This window comes from Rhinolophus hipposideros (assembly GCF_964194185.1).
Source record: "Rhinolophus hipposideros genome assembly, chromosome: 20".
NCBI classification, from domain to species: domain Eukaryota; kingdom Metazoa; phylum Chordata; class Mammalia; order Chiroptera; family Rhinolophidae; genus Rhinolophus; species Rhinolophus hipposideros.
Genome location: NC_138066.1, coordinates 3,979,467 through 3,999,336, shown reverse-complemented (window position 1 = coordinate 3,999,336; position 19,870 = coordinate 3,979,467). Strand labels below are relative to the sequence as shown.

Here is a 19,870-nt window from a genome sequence, read left to right as displayed (position 1 = left end):
AAGTAAAGGGAAGGAAAAAGATACTTCATGAAAATGGAAAAAAAAATTCTGGGGTAGCAATACTTATATCAGACAAAAGTCTATAACAAGAGACAAAAAAAGACCCAATAATCCCACTTCTAGGTATTCATCTGAAGTATGCCAAAGCACTACTTCCAGGGGACGATGTGTATCTATATGTTCATTGCAGCATTATTTACAATGGCCAAGAGATGGAGACGGCCTTTGGCCTGGGTGTCCACTGATTTAAAAAAAAAAATGGATAAAGGGGAGGTGGTACATATACACAATGGAATATTGCTCGGCCATGGAAGGGAATAGGTTCTTGCCATCTGCCGTGGCATGGATGGGCCTGGAGGGTATTTTGCTGAGTGGAGAATGTCAAACAGAGAAAGACAGATGCAATGTGATTTTGCTTATATGTGGAAGATTCCACATATAAGAAGAACAAAATAAATAAAACAGAAACAGACTCATAGATGCAGAGAACACATTGATGGTTCCTAGACGGGAAGGGCATTGGGAGCGAGTGAAAAAGGGAAAGTACAAACTGGTTGTTAAACAGTAATCATGGGGATGTTGGGTATAGCATACGAATATAGTCAATAATATTGTAATAATTATGTATGGTGTCATATTGTACTATATTTATTTGGGTGATAGATGGGAGGGGGTTGGGGACAGGGTGAAAAAGGTAACGGGATTAAGAAGTACAAACTGGTAGTTGTAAAATAGTCATGGGCATGTAAAGTAAAGCATAGGGAATACAGTCAATAATATGGTAAAAGCTATGTATAGGTGAGTAGTAGACTAGTCAGAGGGATCACTAGTCAGAGGTGTACAGAGCTGTACACCTGAAATTAATATAAAATAATATTGAATGTCAACTGTAATTGAAACATTTTAAAAGGGGGGAAAAGTGGAAGGGGGAAAAACGGTCCAAATTTCCAGGTATAAAATAAATAAGTCATGGGGATGTAATGTGCAGCATAGGGAATATAGTCAATAATATTGTGATAACATGCTACAGGCTTTATCTGGTTGCAGGCTTTATCTTGGTGATTACTTCTTTAGGTATATAAATGTTGAATAACTATGGTGTACACCTGAAACTAATATAATATTGTATGTTAGCTATATTTTTAATACAAATATTTTTTTAAAAAAACAAATAAGTCATGGGTATTTAATGTACAGCATAGGGAATACAGTCCAATAATATTGTGAAAGCATGGTACGATTTCAGGTGGTTGCTGGATTTATGGTGATCCCTTTTTTAGGTATATAAATGTTGAATAACTATGGTGTACACCTGAAATTAATATAATATTGTATGTTAGCTATATTTTTAATAAACATCTTTTTTAAAAGTCTATATAAAGAAAACAAAATGTTACTGAAGTATAAACAAAAAACTGAATAGAGTTTTTTTGTTGTTGTTTTTGTTTCTGTTTTTTTACTATGTGCCTGCTTTGGAAAATATCGATTTTTCCCCAATTAAAATACATAAATTTGATATAAACTCCTTCAAAATAAATACAGTTAACCCTTAAACAACACGGTTTGAACTGTGTGGTTCCATTTACACTCAGATTTTTTCAATCAATATACAGTCAGTTGGCCCTTGGTATCCCTGGATTTTGCATGTGCAGATTTTCGATACATGGTTGGGAGTCCACGGATGTGGAAGGCTGACTATATGCATTGAGTTAAGCCATTTTATATAAAGGACTTGAGCATCCTCTGATTTTAATATCTGCGAAAGTCTTGGAACCCATCCTCTGCAGATAATGAGGGACAATTGTAGTTAATTTGGAGGTAGTGAAAAGTTATAGACCAGCTTATGACTGAGTAGGAGATAGGGGTGTTGTGGGGATCAGAGCCTATCATGCCCCATTGTTCTCAGGTCAACTGTATTGAATTTCTGTTTTCAAAATAGAAAGGTTTTCTTGTGGAATAGTTTACAGCATATAAATCCTTCTGGCTTCGAACTATTAGAAAATCTGGGTAAAATACATATGCACAAAAGTAAAATCTGTTTGAAAGCAGATTTGGTATCAAGCGATACCAAGGCCAGCAGGACTTGAGGAGCCAGTAGATAAGAGAGAAGGAAACCCACTGAAGTGAGCCCAACACTATTTCCTAAAGTTCCCCTTAAGAAATTTGCCAATTAAAATGCACTAGACCAAGATATCAAAAGGCTGTCTAGAAAGCAGACACAAGGGGCAGAAAGGCTGAGCAGTTTTCAGCACTTCAGAGAGTTGGTGAGGCAAAACTGTTCAGTTACCAAGACACAAAGTCTCTGGGAGAAGACAAATGCAATGACGTAGGCCTGACCGAGCTGCCATTGCCCTCCACGCATTTGCCATGTTTATGTGTAAACAGCACGCTGCCTGAGCCCGGACACAGAACAGAAAGAAGCTACTAAGAGAGTGGTTTCTAATCAAAGTTTCATTTCTCCAAAGTCCCAAGATTGAAATATTTCTCAGAAGAGCTTAAGGACGGAAAACAAATATCAAGACAATTCCCTGGGAAAACCCGAGATTTTGTTAGTGAAGAAATATGTTATCTGCTCATCTACAATATCCTGTTTTGCTTTATATTGTTCAGAAGGAATAAGAATCTTTTCCCTTTAAAAAAAAATAACCAAAAACCACAAAAGTAAAAGGTGTATTACTACTTTTCAAACAGTAAGAACAGATTTAGTGAAAGAATGAGGAACAGCTGGAGCTCACAGCAGTCTCTTTTTCTTTAAAAGCTTTGTTGAGAAATAATTCTCATACTATACAATTGAACCATTTAAATAATACAATTCATTGGTTTTTAGTATATTTATGAAGGTCTGACAATTAAGTTCACGAACTTCTTGCGACGATGTTGCTAACCTTTTTTGGTATCAGAGGGGTTATTCATTATGAATTTGTACCAACTGGACAGTATATTTATTCTATTCTATTCTATTATTTTGTATTATTTTATGTTATATTATATTATTAGACCTGGTCTATATTTTACTTATTTTACTATACTTATAGTAAAATAAGACCGGGTCTTATATTAGTTTTTGCTCCAAAAGACACATTAGAGCTAAGTGTCCGGCTAGGTCTTATTTTCAGGGAAACACGGTATGAACAGCAAGATGAAGAGGTACATAAGGCAAGGTCTGGGAGGGTCCTAAGTGCAGGAGCTTGGGAGTTTGAGTTGCACTATCTTCCCTGCACATGGATGCGTTCACCAACCTGGACGCTCTTTGACCCTTTGTTTCAGATTTGTGTAGAGGTTCTACTACATAGGCATGATTGATTAATCATTGGCTAATTGTGATTAACTAAATCTCTAGCACTTCCCCTTTCTGGAGTCATGGGGTGGGGCTGAAGCTCTAAGCCTCTAATCATGTGGTTGATTCCTCAGGTACCCAGCTCTCATCATCCAAGCATGACCTCATTAGTACAAATTCGGGCATGGTTGAGAGGAGCATAGTACTCACATGAACAATAAAAGATCCTCCTGTCACTCTTTTCACTCAGGAAATTATTGTACTAGGGTTTTAGGAGTTGTGTGTGTAGAACCAAGGGGGAAGACCTAATATATATTTCTTATTATATCACAATATCACGATAAATCTAGCCAAAATTTTCTCGATTTTGTTCATCTTTTCAAAGAACCAGCTTTTGGTTTCACTGATTTTCTCTATTTTTAAAAATTTATTCTGTAATCTTTATTATTTTCTTCCCTCTGCCTGCTATAGGTCAGTGGGTAAAAATATGAGTGAGACACAGCCCAGAAACCTGGAGTGCGATGATACAGTTGGCCTTTTCTCTCCCTCACAATGGTGTCAGGAGCTCAGTTGATGCCAACTAATGTTTTATCTGAAAGTCTGGTCTCAAATCATCATCATGCAGACTTTCCATCGTTACCATTCCTCCCCTCCTTCTAAAGGTTAGGGATCTGTGCTGCTCATACTACCATTCCCCATGTATTAGGTGAGCGCATGACATGTCTCCGTGGTCCCCAGGCTGGTCATCCAAGACCAGAGCACAAGAGATGGTTGAGCCAAATGAACACTCAGGTCCTACAATGTCCATTTTAGCTGCAATGCTCAGCCCTTTCCAATTAGCAAACATTTGCACAGGCCTTCCAGTTTGGTCCCTTCACATCAAACTGCAACCCAGGTCACCTGCTCAGCCTTGCTTTGCACGGAAGCACTCCCCTCCACTGCAACACACACCTCACACTCACCCCCAAGTCCCCACAAAAACCCGAGAGAGATCAGTGAGTTACTCTGATGTTTATTTTAATGCATCTTAGTCCACACAGTAGGTATAAAATCAGAAAAAGCAGAGCAGAAAAAATAAAGGTCTGGAGTCTTAGCATCAGAAGGGCACCGTATATACATCTACAGTTGGTGGCCAATACAAGTCATTGCCAGACAGTCCTTGGAGGCAGAGAACAGTTTAGACCCAGCTGAGCCCTGGAAACTCATGGTTTCAGGGGAGGGGGGGTCTAGAGATTTGTCCTGATGCTCCGACCGTAAGAAAAATGTGGGAGTGATCAAAGCTGTGTTTATTATTTCTTTTTTATAGTAATAACAGCAGCCTAGCTAGGTACAAAAGCGGTTATAAACCATTTATATTACACAGAATTATTCTGGTCTCCATTCTACTTATGTTGTAAAATTATTAATTGAATTTCCAGTGAGTAGATTAGATGATTAGTGATAATAAGGAATGGTAAATACATAGCACCATTTCATAGGTTTTTTTTGTGGTTTTTTTTGTCACCGAGTTCTCATCCAGATGTGTGACCGGGATACCCACCCTTCAAGGGCAAGTATTCCAAAGCCACAAGCCACGTTTTTGCCAAGAGCTCCAGTTTGCGGGTTTTGTCCATGTGTGCATAAGGCTTCACACGGAGGTGTGGGCACTGTGTCTCTGTGACAACACTAGGTCACTCACAATAAAAGGGTTTTTGGCCTTTGGGGTTTCTACCCACACTTTGGTTTCCTAAATGAGGTGGAATGGGAGGGAGGTATCTTCTTTCAGATGTAAGGAAAGGGGTGAGATGGAGTTATTTTATTTCTGGGCAAAACAAAACAACAAAACAAACAAAAAAAAACATGAAAAACAAAACAAAAATACTGAGCTTGATTATATGGTTAGGATGTAAAGTTCCTTAGCTACTTCTTTAAGGTTCAACACAAGGCTGATGGTCAACATATAAAGCAAACAATACTATGTACATATATGTAAAAAGTGTTATAAATAGGTTTTATAAACCGTAGATATTATATACATCTTCAATCAATACTAACCCCCCCACCCAACTGCTTTCTGTTTGGTTTGGTTTGAGTTTGGGTTTTTTGGCTAGCTTTTTTTTTCTTCTTTTTCTTGTTTCTTGATTTTTGTTTTTGTTTTTTCTGTTTTCGGGTTTCCCTCCTCCCTTCCCTGTGTATGCTCAGAGCCTCAGATGAACTGTCTGGGCACCTCATTCACGTTTCCGCAAGATCACATAGATGACGCCACTGAGAAGCGCCAGGGGGAAGGCCACCCAGGCCAGGATGTAGGCAAATCCATAGGAGTAATCAGAGTAGAGATGCCATTCTGAGTGTCTCACCGTGTAGATGGACGCTGCGCTCATCACACACAGACCTGGGGAAAGAGAGGTACAAGCTGGGTAAGGAACAGGTCACAGAAGGGCCCCCCCTCTCCACCACCCCCAATGCAGATTTCACAGGACCGCAGGCACCTGCCCACACCACTTGTTACTCTTGACTACACACACACACACACACACACACACACACTCACACACACACACCCCAGGTCGCTGCATCTTTCTTAGGGAGAAGGAAAGGGGCTGCAGGGAGAGCAGACATTGCTGTGAAGAAGAGCAGGCATTGCTCTGAAAGGAATCTCCTGCCAGATCCAGAATTGAGAGGAGGCTCGAAGATATAGGAACACGGAAGCAATCCACTCTGCTTTCAATATGCGACCCAGGCCATCATCTCCAAGGTCCTTTGTCATCTTTTCTGCCTCATTTCTCTTCCTTTAACTGTCACCTATTCCCAGTTCACACTAGGCCAATGAGAATTCAGGTTGCAAGATAAACTTCTCTGTCTCTTTCCAAGGACAGTTGGGTATAGGAGCCCCGGGGAACGTGTGAACCACTCTACAAATGACTGTGGCATTCTCTGGAGCCTATGAAAGTGAAATGACACTTGACCACGATCTGAGTCATGTCATGGCAGCAGTGTTGGGCGACAGGCAGAAAATAGGGGCAGAACACCATATTAATCCCCTTAGTGGGACTGCCACATGAGCGACGGAGCAACACCTCTGGGCACTGCTAGGCAGACAAAGGAATATATGGAGATGAAAAAGGAGGAGGAAATAAGCAGAAAGGACAGGATGAGTGGCATGCAAAGCTGCAGAGGGAGCAGCCTATCAGGGGCAAGTTCACTGCACCTGATCCATTGCAAGAATTCTTGTTGCTCCCAAGGTTGGGTTTGAAGCCCAAAGAGGGGTGAAAGGATGTGAGATACACAGGCAGGTCAGGCCACCCTCCCTTGCCCACCATTGCAGCGCAGCCCTTTGGTGTGAGAAGGAGAGGAAAACTGTCCACCTTGGCCCTCAGGAAGCAGGCAAGCATGACACTCCATGCCCACCATGACGTCAGCATCCCCTGCAGGGCGGGGTCCAGTGACGTCGGCACCCCAGCCTGGAGCTGCACAAAGCCTACTCTGTTCCCTCCTGAAAACAAAGTCTTTGAGAGGCTCTGAGTGACTCTATTATAAATCCAGCAGGCCGTGTGGGATTCCTGTGGTTCCAAAGCTCCCAATGACTGGGACCACCTACATCTAACCTCACTGCTATTTGGGCTGCTATTTGACTGGACACTGCAACTTTGTTTGAACAAAATGCAGGAATGGGAACATGTCACATTCACCACCCTGATAAGATTGTCTTTCTACAAGTCAGAGCAGAAAACTCCCCCGTTGAGAAAACCACGCAATAGTCTTAGAACTACAGTGGGATCAGATCCAAGGCCCTGCTACCTACAGAAAGTTCGGGAGACAGTGAAGACATCTGTGTCAGAGGGGAAACTAAAGCGGGCAAACTGTTGTTTAAGGAATACAGTTTTGATCTGCTTGGAACACACTTTATTTGCCTTGAGGTCCATTATCTGAATGATCTTCCTCCACAGCTCCACGGCTCACCTCTCTAAAGTGGTAAATTGCTTGGGCTATATCTGACCTACCTAATGAGAGCAGGGCTATAAAAAAGAGAAGCATGGCCAAAGGAAAGAGGGAAGCATAAACAGAGTGCTAAAAGGCCAGGACAATGCTTATTGTGTTGGCAGGGCTTCCCGATGGGGTGTGTCTCTAACCAGCACTGGCATGAAAAATGCCATGGTAGCCAGGTAGACCAGTTGGGCCAAGATTTCACTGGCAAAGAAAACATGAAAGAGAAAACATTCCATCTATGAGCAAGAGGGTTAGAGAGAGGCAGAAGACACAAGTGTGATGACTAACTAGATGGCTTGATTTATATGACATTCACCCTAGTGAAATCTCAAAAGTAAATGAATTTAAGCTTTGCTGCAATAAGCAATAAGCCTAGATACTTACAAAGCCAAAGAGATGATACACACTTTATAATTATTGTTGTCAGAAGACCGATGTTTTAGGGAATATGTTATTACAAGGCTGTCTGCATGAAAAGCAATAGATGTGCCCTGGAACATAGAGTAGTTAATGCCATACAATAGTCCCTAAAAGTCAAACATTTCTCCCATCAGTGGACTGTGACTCACTTTCTCAGCCACCAGTAGGTAGAAATGGGTTTATGAAGGCCCTCCATGACACAGGTAAATGATGCTACTGACACACCGGCAGGTGTTCTGTGTTCCCCACAGATGAGCAGTCTGTTCTTTGGCAGCAACAGGGATGCCCTTGGAGGGTCCTGAGTCTCGGAGTGTAGGTCAGATTTAAGTGGAAGGACACAGACCGTGTCCAGACAACATAAAAGTGCTTACCATTCAAGGGTTCACAAGAGTTTCTACCTGTCTCAGGATGGCTGGGTCTGAAATAACTCCCTGAAAATTCTCCCTAAAACCCTTTTGAAGAGGAGATCTCGAGCCCCGTTTGATAATGACAGCAACCACAGGTGAGCGATTAGAGCCCAGAACCCTTGGAAGGGAATAACCAAGGGGCGGAAGACAAAGGAAGAAATGGTGGGAATTCTCTCACCTTCCTTATCTCCATCCTGTTTACTTTAGTAAACATGTAATGAATGTCTATTGCATGCAAACACTGTTCTGGATGCCGAGAGAACCCAGATAAATGAGACCTGAGTCCTACCTTCAAGGGGTAAGTGTCATCTAGAAACAGACACGTCAGTAGAAACTTCCAATATTGTATGAGGTGACTTCAGGAGAGGGAGAGAGAAATGCACTAGATGCTCTGACAGCCTGGGGGTGGGGTGGGGGAGGGCGGGGCATTGAGTCCAAATTGTGGGTCTGGAGAATCCTGACGAGGTAGGTGGTAGATGGTGCTTGGCCTGGGTCTAAAGGATGTGTAAGAGTTAGCCAAGTAAAGAAAGGAATCCAGGTAGAAGAAACAGCATGAGTGAGGCAAGGAAGACTGAGAGAGCTTGGTGGAAACCATCAGCAGGTCGTGATAAGAGGGTCCCATGATATGGGGAGGGACCTTAATGGCATGTTGAAAAAGTTGTGGTGAGAAGCACATCTTCAGTAGGGGAGAAAAATGATCAGATGTGTGTTTGAGAAGGATCACTCCTGCAGCAGTGTGAGCAATGGATTTAGGGGTGGGGTGGGACCAAGACAGGGCACAGGAAGCTGCAGGAGTTGGCTTGTGTACAGCTGCAGTGCTGTGAGTGAGTAAAAGAAAAGAAATGGACACAACATCTACGCAGGCTGCTACACAAGGCAGGACTTGGTGGTGGAGTGGGTACTGTGAGGAAGAGGGGACTGTGGCATGGCTGCCTGGGGGAGTAACTTAGGTAGCTGGGGAAACGGTGATGGCGTGGAAGCCGAGGGAATAAACGGTTTCAAGTAGTAAACAGTCAACTGTATTGAAACGAGTGGAGGAATTCAGTAAATGACTTAAAAGTGGGCATCAGTTTCCTTTTCAAAAGCAGTTTGTTTGCGAGCCTGGAATGGAAGCTGGAGTAAAGTTGCCTGGAAAGGGAATGTTAGGTGAGACCACCAAGCCGGTTAGTGGAAGGTGCCTCACAGGTGTTGGTTTGATGAATGAGTGCCTCTGTCTCACCCCACCACATCCTTAGGGTAAGAAGGTGGGGCAGGAAGAGGCCGGCAGGTCCGTTACTGTGGAAGTGCTGGGCGCCAGGTCTGACCTACAAAGAGCCTTCTCTGTGCTGTGAGCTCAGTTTCCATTTCCAGCATCCAAGTGATGCCCTCCTGCCTAGACAGTTATCCACGGCATTCTAGATTCTGATCTGGGCGTGGCCAGTGCAACATCTGAAATGGTTCACTCAAAGGAGGGTTTCTAAATGTGGTATCTGACCAAAGCTGTCTTTGAACCATTCAGAATACGGAAGGCACTTTGTTTTTATTCATCCCCCAAATTCCTTTATCCTAAAGCCCTATATCTGAATCGATCTGTCTGACAAAAGAAACAAGAGAAAAAATAAAATTTACTCAGGAGCCTCCTTTTCCCATGTTTTCTGTTCCTCTTAATCACAAAAAATAGTAACTACACATGTGATTCGAGTCTGATTCTGCCAAGGGAACGCAATTACCCAGTCACCCAATTAGTAGGTGATTCAGGGTCTTCTTCTGTGTGGCATGCACAGAGCTCGTTGCTGCACGAAAGTAGTGAAATAAATAAAACATGCATATCTTTCTTTCAGGTCTGAATCTCTATGAATTTCTTGATGTTTTCCCATCTAGTGCAACCCAGCCCAACAGAGCTAGGGCAAGGGTAACTACTGTCTGGGAACAAATGGCCACAGGTTGTGAAAATAAGAATGACACCAAAATCCAGATACAGGATCAGGACGGCCCCTCTCTAAGAAGGGGGTTTAGAAGAATCAATGGCTCACGAAGAGGATGAACTGTCTGTGGGGATATGTCCTAGAAGACCTTACAGTGGGATGAGGGGCCGTTTAATGGCTACACCAGTGGTTCCCGACCCCGGATGAACCTCAGAGTCACCTTGGGAGCAGCCCCACCCAAGAGCTCTTAAATGGGACTCTCCGTGGATGAAGGCTGAGCACTGTCATGTTTTAGAAAATACCCCCTTTTCGGAAAGGTAATTCTGATGTGCAGCTAAGATCAAACAGCACTTCACTAGATGAAGGTGCCTGCGGAAAATGTCTTCAGGAAGCAGCCAATCTAAGAAGTATGTAATCAAGGAAAGGTGGTTCTTACATGTGAGACTTGTGGCTTATTATGACATGGAGAAAGGATGACGCAGCAAGGCAGGTGGTCCTATACCCACATGCAGAGCCGTAATCTAGAGCAAGGCAGAGACAGCTCCTAAATCTCTAGTCAGCCCCAAGAGCCCCACACACAGCTAGGCGCTCCAAAGAGAAGCTATGCAGAGATAACCCAGCCTGCAACCGCCACTTGGGACATTCGGTGGAGACCATGGTGGCTTCCACCTAAAATGCTTCAGTGCTTTCAAGATGCATCTGCCCTGCATGGACCCTGTGGCAGGCACACTCTTAGATTTTTACATCCCATGATTGTGGGGCTACTTTCTTCTGTCCTCCCTAACCTCCTCTTTTTGTTTTATTTGTTTTAGCTTTTCTGATTTTTTCCTTGGTATTAAAAACTGTAACTTCTCAGGCTGTCACTAGTTCTCAACTCCAACAACCCTCCCCTAATTTTTTTCTCTAGTTACTGACTTCTTAATAGGTCCTGAGTTGGGGCCTGTTAAGACAAAGATGATTTAGAATTGTCAGGCATCAAAAGAGTCAGGAAATCTCTAAGTGAAGTCCCTCTTTTAGTTCTCAGTTTTAAAGGAATAACCCTACAGCAAGTTCAAATTCAACATTACAGAGACCTGAGTTTCCTTGAAGACAAACTTTCAAATCATTTTGACTGGAATGAACAATTAAGAATAGAACATTCTTGGGAACTGCTATTTTGGCTCAATATTTCTAATTCAAGATAAAATCCTATTCAAATATGGACAGCTAAACCGACAAACTGATAACTGAGAAGTAGGTCCCATGAGAGATAAACAACTAGATTTGAAGGGGATAAAACGCACGTATTTTTAAATTCAGAGGATTTTATAGCAATATTCTGAAAGGTTTGTACTCCTTAAAAATTTTGGTGTATTCTGTACCTCTAAATATGAGGAAGTGCCTAACTATATTCAGTCCCTGTGGTATGAGAGGAAGTGTAATCAGTCAATTTCTTTGCATGAGTTGTGTAACCTTGGGCATTCAATTTATTATCTGCCAGTCTCAGTTTATTTATCAGTAAAATAACAAGTTTGGATAGATCAAATATAAATATTTTATGAAACTTCTGCTTTCTAAGTCTATATTGCTTTATCTTGAAGATACATCCATTGGTACAATGGATATGATCATTTGATTTAATATTGAACTTAGTCAGTGAGCCAAAAAAGAAATCCTAGGATACATTCTAGTTTTGTGTATGAGGTATGTTCAAACAATACAGGGAATGTTTAAATAAAAAAAGGTATTACAGTAAAAGACACATTGCCATTAATCCCCCTCAAAATACTCCGCTTCGCTTCAAACACACTTATCCCATCGTTCTTGCCACTTTCTGGGGCAGTTCTGAAGTCCTCTTTCGTGAGTGTCTTTAGTTGCACTATCGTGGCTGCCTTGATATCTTGAATCGATTCAAAATGTTTTCCTTTCATGGTCATTTTGAGTTGGGAGAAGAACCAGAAGTCGCATGGTGCCAGATCCGGTGAATAAGGTGGATGAGGACACACTGTAATGCTTTTATTAGACAGAAATTGCCATACGAGAAGCAACGTGTGACACAGAACATTGTCATGATCATGATGAAGTAAAGACAGTCACGAAACAGAACTTTAAGAAAGAACTGCTTCAGAAAGTGGCAAGAATGATGGTATAAATATGTTCCAAGCAAGGGGGCATATTTTGAGGGGGATTAATGGCAATGTGTCTTTTATTATAAACTTTTTTTAATGTAAGCATTCACCATATTTCTCGATACACCTTGTATTACTTCTGGAAATGGAGCGAACAGTAATAACTCTGCTTCTAATATACCTAGAAATGTTTTCTTACTGCATGATTACTAATTTAACAAAGCTGGCAACAATCCAGGAGCTTGGCTTGGTTAAAAAAAACCTGCACAGAAAACAAAACACTATTTGGTTTTGAAATCCTAAAATTGTGCATACTGACATGTTCTATTTTAGTACTTATTGAGGAGTGGGTCTCCAGGTTACTTCCTTTTTCTGGGAAAGGGTAACTCTCTGTCTTCTAGAAAAGCTCATCAACCTTTAACCTCAGGCTGTGTGTTACCATACAGCCCTATGTAAGCCAGTATATCTGCCTGCTTATCTATCCATCCATCCATCCATCCATCCATCCCTCCCTCCCTCTCTCCATCCAGGACACGTAGGCTATTTTCAACCCTCCGATCACTGCTCCTGAGCACAAGGTAATTCAGCACCATGGATCCTGACGACCAACTAAAACAAGAGACACTGTGCTATTTGTCTACTCAGATAGCCAGAATCTAGAACATCTCACAGTGGCTAGATATACTCTGGTCCATATGGCATCTGTGATTTATCGACTTGGACTATAGAATCCACCACTATGGCAGCCTCTTACTTCTTTACTATGTCCTTCTGACTCAGTCAATTGGTAGTCAATGGACAAAAGAATAAGAGTCAATGACATAAGAAATTGGTCAGAATCTAGAAACAAAGTTATAAGATGTCACCCTCTATAATAGAAGCTTCTAGGACTCTGCACATCATATATATGGATAACAATGGGGGAACTTGAAGGCAGTTTAGGGAGGAGATGAAGGAGACCTCTTGTGTGTTGTCATGGTCCCATGTTTGGAAATGATGGCAGGTTACAAAAGGATACCAAAATGAAGACACGTGTGGGTGACAACAGTAAATCAAAGCCCAGTGGAACCGAGGAGCTGGAGCAAGAAGAGCAAGAATTTGCCTGTGTGGCTTCATCACTGCTTAGAGTAAGAGACACATACCTGAGAGCAACCTTGGCAGCACGTCAGGGTCATTTTCTATGCTGAAGCAAGAATAGTTCCTTGGGGCATAACATAATCGATAGGTATGTGCCTTCGAGACTGACTTCTGCTGTACTGATATCCTCAGCATTTACCTCTGACTATGTGTCCAGATTGTAGCTCCCTTTCTGGTGAAAGGTCTGTCTTGGTTAGGGACCTTCCTTCCAGAGCCCCTAACTCCGATTTCCTATGCACATCATTCCACAGAGAAGTGGAGAGTTCCCAAATTCTAAGGTTTATACACACACATGCACACACACACTAACACACGGGTACACACACATACACACACACTCACACACCTGTACTTTATGAAAACCATCCAATGGGCAGACTCAGGAACATCAGATATTCTGGGGCCACATCCTTCTACTAATTGATCATTCTGCAGCCTTGGACTTTACCATCTCCAACTTACCAGCTTCCATATGGACTTTATCATCTCCAACTTACCAGCAAGGATTTGGAAGATTCCAGTGATGTAAAACCGCCCCCCTTTGGTGAGGGTGAAGAGCTGGCAGAAGAACAGGAACAGGGACAAAACGCTGAAGATGATGGACAGGACCATGGTGGCCTGAACGGATTGCAGCCATTCTGGAGGGAAGAGACACTAGGTTAGGATAAGCCAGCCATGGCCTGGGGAGGGCCACAGTCCTCCCAGGCAGCAGAAGCCTTCTTTTATGAGCAGACTCAGGCAATTCACTTTTGTACTCTTAAAATCAATTGTAGACATTTTAAGAAAGGGCTATAAGAAAATATCTGCAGTCCCACCACTAGTAGTTAAACTCAAGTTAAAATATATGAAATACCCCTCCATTCTGTTTGCCAAACGTATTATTTACAAATACAAGTGTGTTTGTGTGTGTGTGTGTTAAAGGGGGTCTAAACTTCACCCACTGCCTTCTATCTTCTTGCCCGCAGGGGTTTTTGAAGGGCTCGCTGGAACCCCTGAATTATAACAATAGTTTAAAAACACTGTTTGAAATATCGGCACCCACCAAAGACGTACAACTATCTTGAGGAGGGATGGGAAGAAGAAGATGGCGTCGGAGCCAAAACTGATTTTGTAGAAAACTTACAGAAAATGCTGGTGGAGAAGGGCCTGCTTTCTCTAGCTATGAAGTCACTTGTCGGCCAAGCTATATCTTTCCTTGGTCAGTCTGGATCCCCGTCTTTAACCTCAGCACAGGACAGATTGTGCTGTCATGTGCTCAGTGATCGCGGATCACACTTCGGCATCTTAATGATAGCCCTCAGCCTTAGATCAAATCTCCAGGCTTCCCTCTGAAATTCAGGCAAGGAAGAGAATTCTGTAGCTCACCACCAACTGCCGAATAGTGTCATTTCACAAGGAAGGAGAAGATACAACCTGGGTTCAGCACTACAGAGAGGGAAACCTACTACGTCCACCTAGGAGAGCTGCATTTGGCCTTGCCCACCTGTCGCCTGCGTCCTTTTTTCCAAATGCCAAAGAACCACTGGGGCCAGCACTCCTTTATACAAGAAGAAGAAACTAGAGAAGCCACAGGCGTTTAGTATCCTGTCTGCTCAGTAACTGGCTAATATGTAATGGCTTAGAAAAACACACACCGATGCTTAACACAGCATTCAAAGCTCTGACACGTGGATGGTTTATAACCAATAACTGAATAAAATGAACTTGGTTTTATTTATAAGTAGTAGCTCATGCAGAATTTTAAGGGTGCTGGTTAGATGCACTATTACTAGAGTTTCACATAAGATTTTTCCAGATACAGACGAGGGACATTTTAGAGTTGGAAGAAATGTGGGAGCTAACTCAGCTCCTTTGTACTGAGAGAGATTTCCGGGGATATAAGGATGAGCCCAGGCACAGCCAAGCCTGGGAGGCCCCTGATTCCATCTAGTATTCTTTTCACTACAACAAAACACATGCTTCTTTAATTTTTTCAGCTTCTTTGTCAATTAAGATAAGAAACTGATGTCTAATGGGTTGTGAGCCATTTTATTTATTCCTAATTAAATCTGTTGGTCTCCAGCATAGTGGTTCTCCTAGGAGATCAGTCTGCAATAAAGGTAATGTTGCCATAATATTATATATATTTTTAATAAAACAAGTATCCAGCACTCTGGTAGATGAAACTAAAAACATAAAGAAATCTGAGATGCAAATCTCAGAGCACACAGCAATTCAATTTTGCTGGGGAATGTCCTTCAATGTGGCTCCACACAAGGAGCCTAGCTGGGGTAAATGACATCCTGGATTTCCTTCTCCAATTCTGAGATCTTACCTTAGTCCTTATCTCCACTGCCATTAACAACAGGAACGTCTACCAGGCTTCATTTAGAGAAAACTCAAAATCTTGTATGTTAAATCTGTATGAATAGGGAAAGTCCCTTAGACTTAATAATGTAACTAAATCCTTCTTGAAATTTCTTTTACCAATTACTTGAACTTTAGTCTCATGCCCATTACAAATGACATATTTTGCCATCAGTTGTTTCTCAAGTCAGGTCAGAATCAGGGGACCCGGGAATTTTTTACTCAATGAGCATTTGTTAAACACCCACTGTTTTGAGTCAGGCCCTTTGGTATTGAACTTATGGACCTTGGTCTTAGAGAGAATGTTATGAATTTGACCTCAAAGTCAGGGGAAGAAAAAGTAAAAATAAATGAATGGGACTATATCAAAGTGAAAAGCTTCTGCACAGCAAAACATACCATCGACAAAACAAAGAGGCAACCAACCAAATGGGAGAAGATATTTACAAACAACACCTCTGAGAAGGGGCTAATATCCAAAATATACAAAGAACTCATACAACTCAACAACAACAAAATAAACAATCCAATTAAAAACTGGGCAAAGGACCTGAACAGACATTTCTCCCAAAAAGACATACAAACAGCCAACATATATATAAAAAGATGCTCAACTTCACTAGCTATTAGGGAAATGCAAATCAAATCCACATTGAGATACCACTTCATACCTGATAGAATGGCCATTATCAACAAGACAAGTAATGATAAGTGTTGGAGAGATTGTGGAGAAAAGGAAACCCTCTTACACTGTTAGTAGAAATGCAAATTGGTACAGCCACCATGGAAAACAGTACGGAGGTTCCTCATAAAATTAAGAATAGAATTACCATTTGACCTAACAATCCTTCTTCTGGGTATCTATCCCCAAAACCTGAAAACATTTATCTGTTAAGATATATGTACCCCTATGTTTATTGCAGCATTATTCATGGTAGCCAAGACATGAAAACAACCAAAGTGTCCTTCGACAGATGATTGGATAAAGAAAATGTGGTACATATGTACATAAGAAAAGATGAAATACTGCCATTTGCGACAATATGGATGAATCTTGAGATTATTATGCTAAGCGAAATAAGTCAGAAAAAATCAAGAACCATATGACTTCACTCATCTGTGGAATATAAAACTGAAAGCAACAAAGGAACAAGACAAACAAAGAAACTAAAACTCACAGACAACAGTTTAGTGGTTACCAAGGGGTAAGGGGAGAAAAGGGTGGTAGAGGAGGATAAAAGGGGTCAAATATATGGTGACAGGAGATTTGACTTTAGGTGGTGAACACACAATACAATATATACATGATGTATTATAGAATTGCACACTTGAAGCCTATGTAATTTTATTAACCACTGTCACCCCAATAAATTCAATTAAAAAATTAAATATACAAAGCATGATTTCTGACTGAGACAGAATTAAACTAGAAATTAGTAACAAAAACTTATACAGAAAATCCCCAAATATTTGGAAATTAAACACCTTTCCAAAAAAGAAAAAGATTTTTTTAAAAGAGACACCAGGCAAATATTAAGAAAAAGAAAGTGGGTATAGTAATAATACCATCATATAAAACAGAATTTAAATCGAAAAGGATGAAAGCGGCCAAAGAGGGGTATTTCATAGTTAGGAAAGATCCAGTTTACCATGAAAAAATAACACACAGAAACCTTTATGCATATAATAACACAGCTTGGAAAAAGTATAAAGCAAACAATAATTGAAATATGAGAAGAAATTGGTAAAGCTGCAATCATAGTGAAAGACTTTAGTATACCTCTCTCAATAGATAAATCAAATAGATCAAATATACAGTAGGATATAGATTATTTACATAACATAATTAACCAATTCAGAGTAATAGATATATAGAAAATTTGTGTTCACATAGCAAGGACTATAAATTATTTTCTAACACATGGAGAAGTCTTACAAACTAGGTATTAAGTAACAAGAAAATGTCAATAAATCTCAAAGAAAGCAGATATGATACAGGCACAACTAAAAGCAAACAGAAAGTAAAAATTAAAAACAAACTAGCCAAAATAAATTTGGAAATTTAAAAGTAGTATTCCAGCTAATTCCTTGAATAAAGAAATCAAGACGAGAAGTAAAAATTTCTTCAGCAAGGAATGATATTGAGAGTACTGCATATCAAACCTGTGGGTTGTGGCGCAAGCAGTACTCAGAAGCATATGTATACTTATAAAGAATTTCCTAGAAAAGTATTTAAAAAGACAACTCAAGAAGTTAGAAAAGAATTAAATTCAAAATAATTTACTTAATACTGATAAAAGCAGAGATTAATGAAAGAAAAAAATGACAAAAACATAATTAAAAAATCTGGTTCTTTTGGGGGGATCAGTAACGTAGATAAATTTTGTTAATGTATATAAGAGAAGTGCCAAAGAAACAGAAACATCCTATGTTTCCAGATAGAAATGGTCAAAGTTGTAAAGGTGCCACTTTTCTCCAAAGTAACCTACAAATTCAATGTTTTCCTAATTAATATCTCAAGTGGACCTTAACAAAAGGTTTCAACGATTCATATAAAAGTCAATGAGTAATAATACGCAATAAAAAATGTGAAAGACTACAACAGATAATAAGTAGCGTTCGCTATCTATTTGTCAAAAAAATAAAATTATTTCTCTAGTTTACATCATGCATAAAATTCAATTTCAGATGCATCAATGATCTCAGTGTAGAATTAAAAAGCCATACAGACGTGTGATTCACAAAGGAGAAACATGAATAGCCAATAAACATACTATCTGAAGGTACTCAACCTCACTAGTAAACAGGAAAATGCAAGTAAAAACCATGAGGAATGTGGTATCAGTGTTTATCCATCAAATTGGCAAAAATCGAAGATAGATAATATCAACAGAGTACATGTGTGATAGAAACCTTTCTACACTGTTCACAGGAATAATAATATAATAATCCTTTAGTGACTAGCAATTCGGCAGAATATATTTAAATTTTTTAATACCTGTAACATGACTCCACAATTTAATCACTATACTCTGGATAAATACACATAAACTCAGAGAGAAATGAATATGGGTGTTCACTGTAACATCAGTCCTGTGAGTGAAAATAAATTAGGGTAGCTCCCTACAGTGCAGTATTGTGCAACAGTTAAAAAAATCATGAGTTAGAAAATGAACAACCTTTGAAAGACCTCCAAGACAATGAAAAGAGTAAGGTATACACACAACATGGTGTCACTATGTAAATACATACCAAGAAGCTATATATGTATACATATACATATGCATGCATGAATGTATGTGTGGTCATTGAAAAAAGAGCTAAGGATGTGCTAAACTGATATCCATGTTACCCCCAGAAACTGGACCTGGAATGAAAAAGATTTTGGTCAAGAAGGCCTTTCACTTGGTCTATAGCATTTGATTTATTTTTAATAAGGAGAGTATTTTCATGTAATATGTGACTAATGAAAACCAATTTAAAAGATTACAAGGTAAAGAAGACATGGCAGTCAATAATAAGTTAGGATCCCCAAACTCAAAGAGCTGCTGGAATCCTGGGAGGGGTTGGGCTTCCATATGCAAAGAGTAAAGGACTTCTCCTTTCCTCCACTGCTGTCCATTCAAACACAACATATGGCCAGAGAAGAAAACAGAGCAAGCCAGGATTCAAAAGCCCTCATGGTGTTGCTCCGAGGAAAGCCCACGATGCCCAGAGGAGATTCTGAAGTTCAGAGGGCACTGCTGCAGAGCCAGAATCATTCACCAGAGCGAGACCAGACCAAGGGTAAGCAGAAATGGAGAGCACAGCAGACGTCACACACTCCAGGCTTGGCAGGTGTTGGATATCCAGGTGAGGATATTCAAAGCCTGACTCCACTCTGGCAGTTGTGTGCTCTGGTTAGAACTGCCCGGGGACAGCTCTGTCACCTTATTCTGTTGACCACCTGCTTAACTTGCCATTAACTTTTTTTTGGCCTTGAATTCCTCTTCTCTAACGTGAGAAATTATGTCATAGGGTTGTTGTCCTGATCAAACCAGAGCTGATATGAAAGCTCTGTTAAAGGTCGGAGCATTATAAACAATCCCATTTAAATGGCTGGTGTTGAGGGGCAGGGTAAATAGTACAGACTGTTCCAGGGTCTGGCTCCTGGGGCATCTCCATCTGGGACTCTCCAAGTGATGAGATAATGGGGACTATGGTGTCCACATAAGCCATGTTATTAGGGCACCAATCAGAACTCTAAAAAGTCTTTTGATACAAATTTTATCAATTCAGGTCTAATCTTCAGCACAGGGTGGACAA

At 40.7% G+C, this 19,870-nt stretch overlaps 1 protein-coding gene across 2 annotated transcripts in view; it reads right to left on the bottom strand.

Annotated features, from left to right (window-relative positions):
• Positions 1–4,269: 4,269 nt before the first annotated feature.
• The window catches only part of PMP22 (peripheral myelin protein 22), a 32,237-nt gene continuing 16,636 nt past the window's right edge, over positions 4,270–19,870 (bottom strand). For both annotated transcript variants that reach the window (XM_081028070.1, XM_081028069.1), the window contains exons 4-5: positions 13,717–13,857; positions 4,270–5,648 (exon numbers count right to left, since the gene is read on the bottom strand). In XM_081028070.1, coding sequence (XP_080884196.1) covers positions 5,485–5,648; positions 13,717–13,857 — 305 coding nt within the window. In that variant the 3' untranslated portion in view covers positions 4,270–5,484. The remainder of the gene's footprint in view (positions 5,649–13,716; positions 13,858–19,870) is intronic.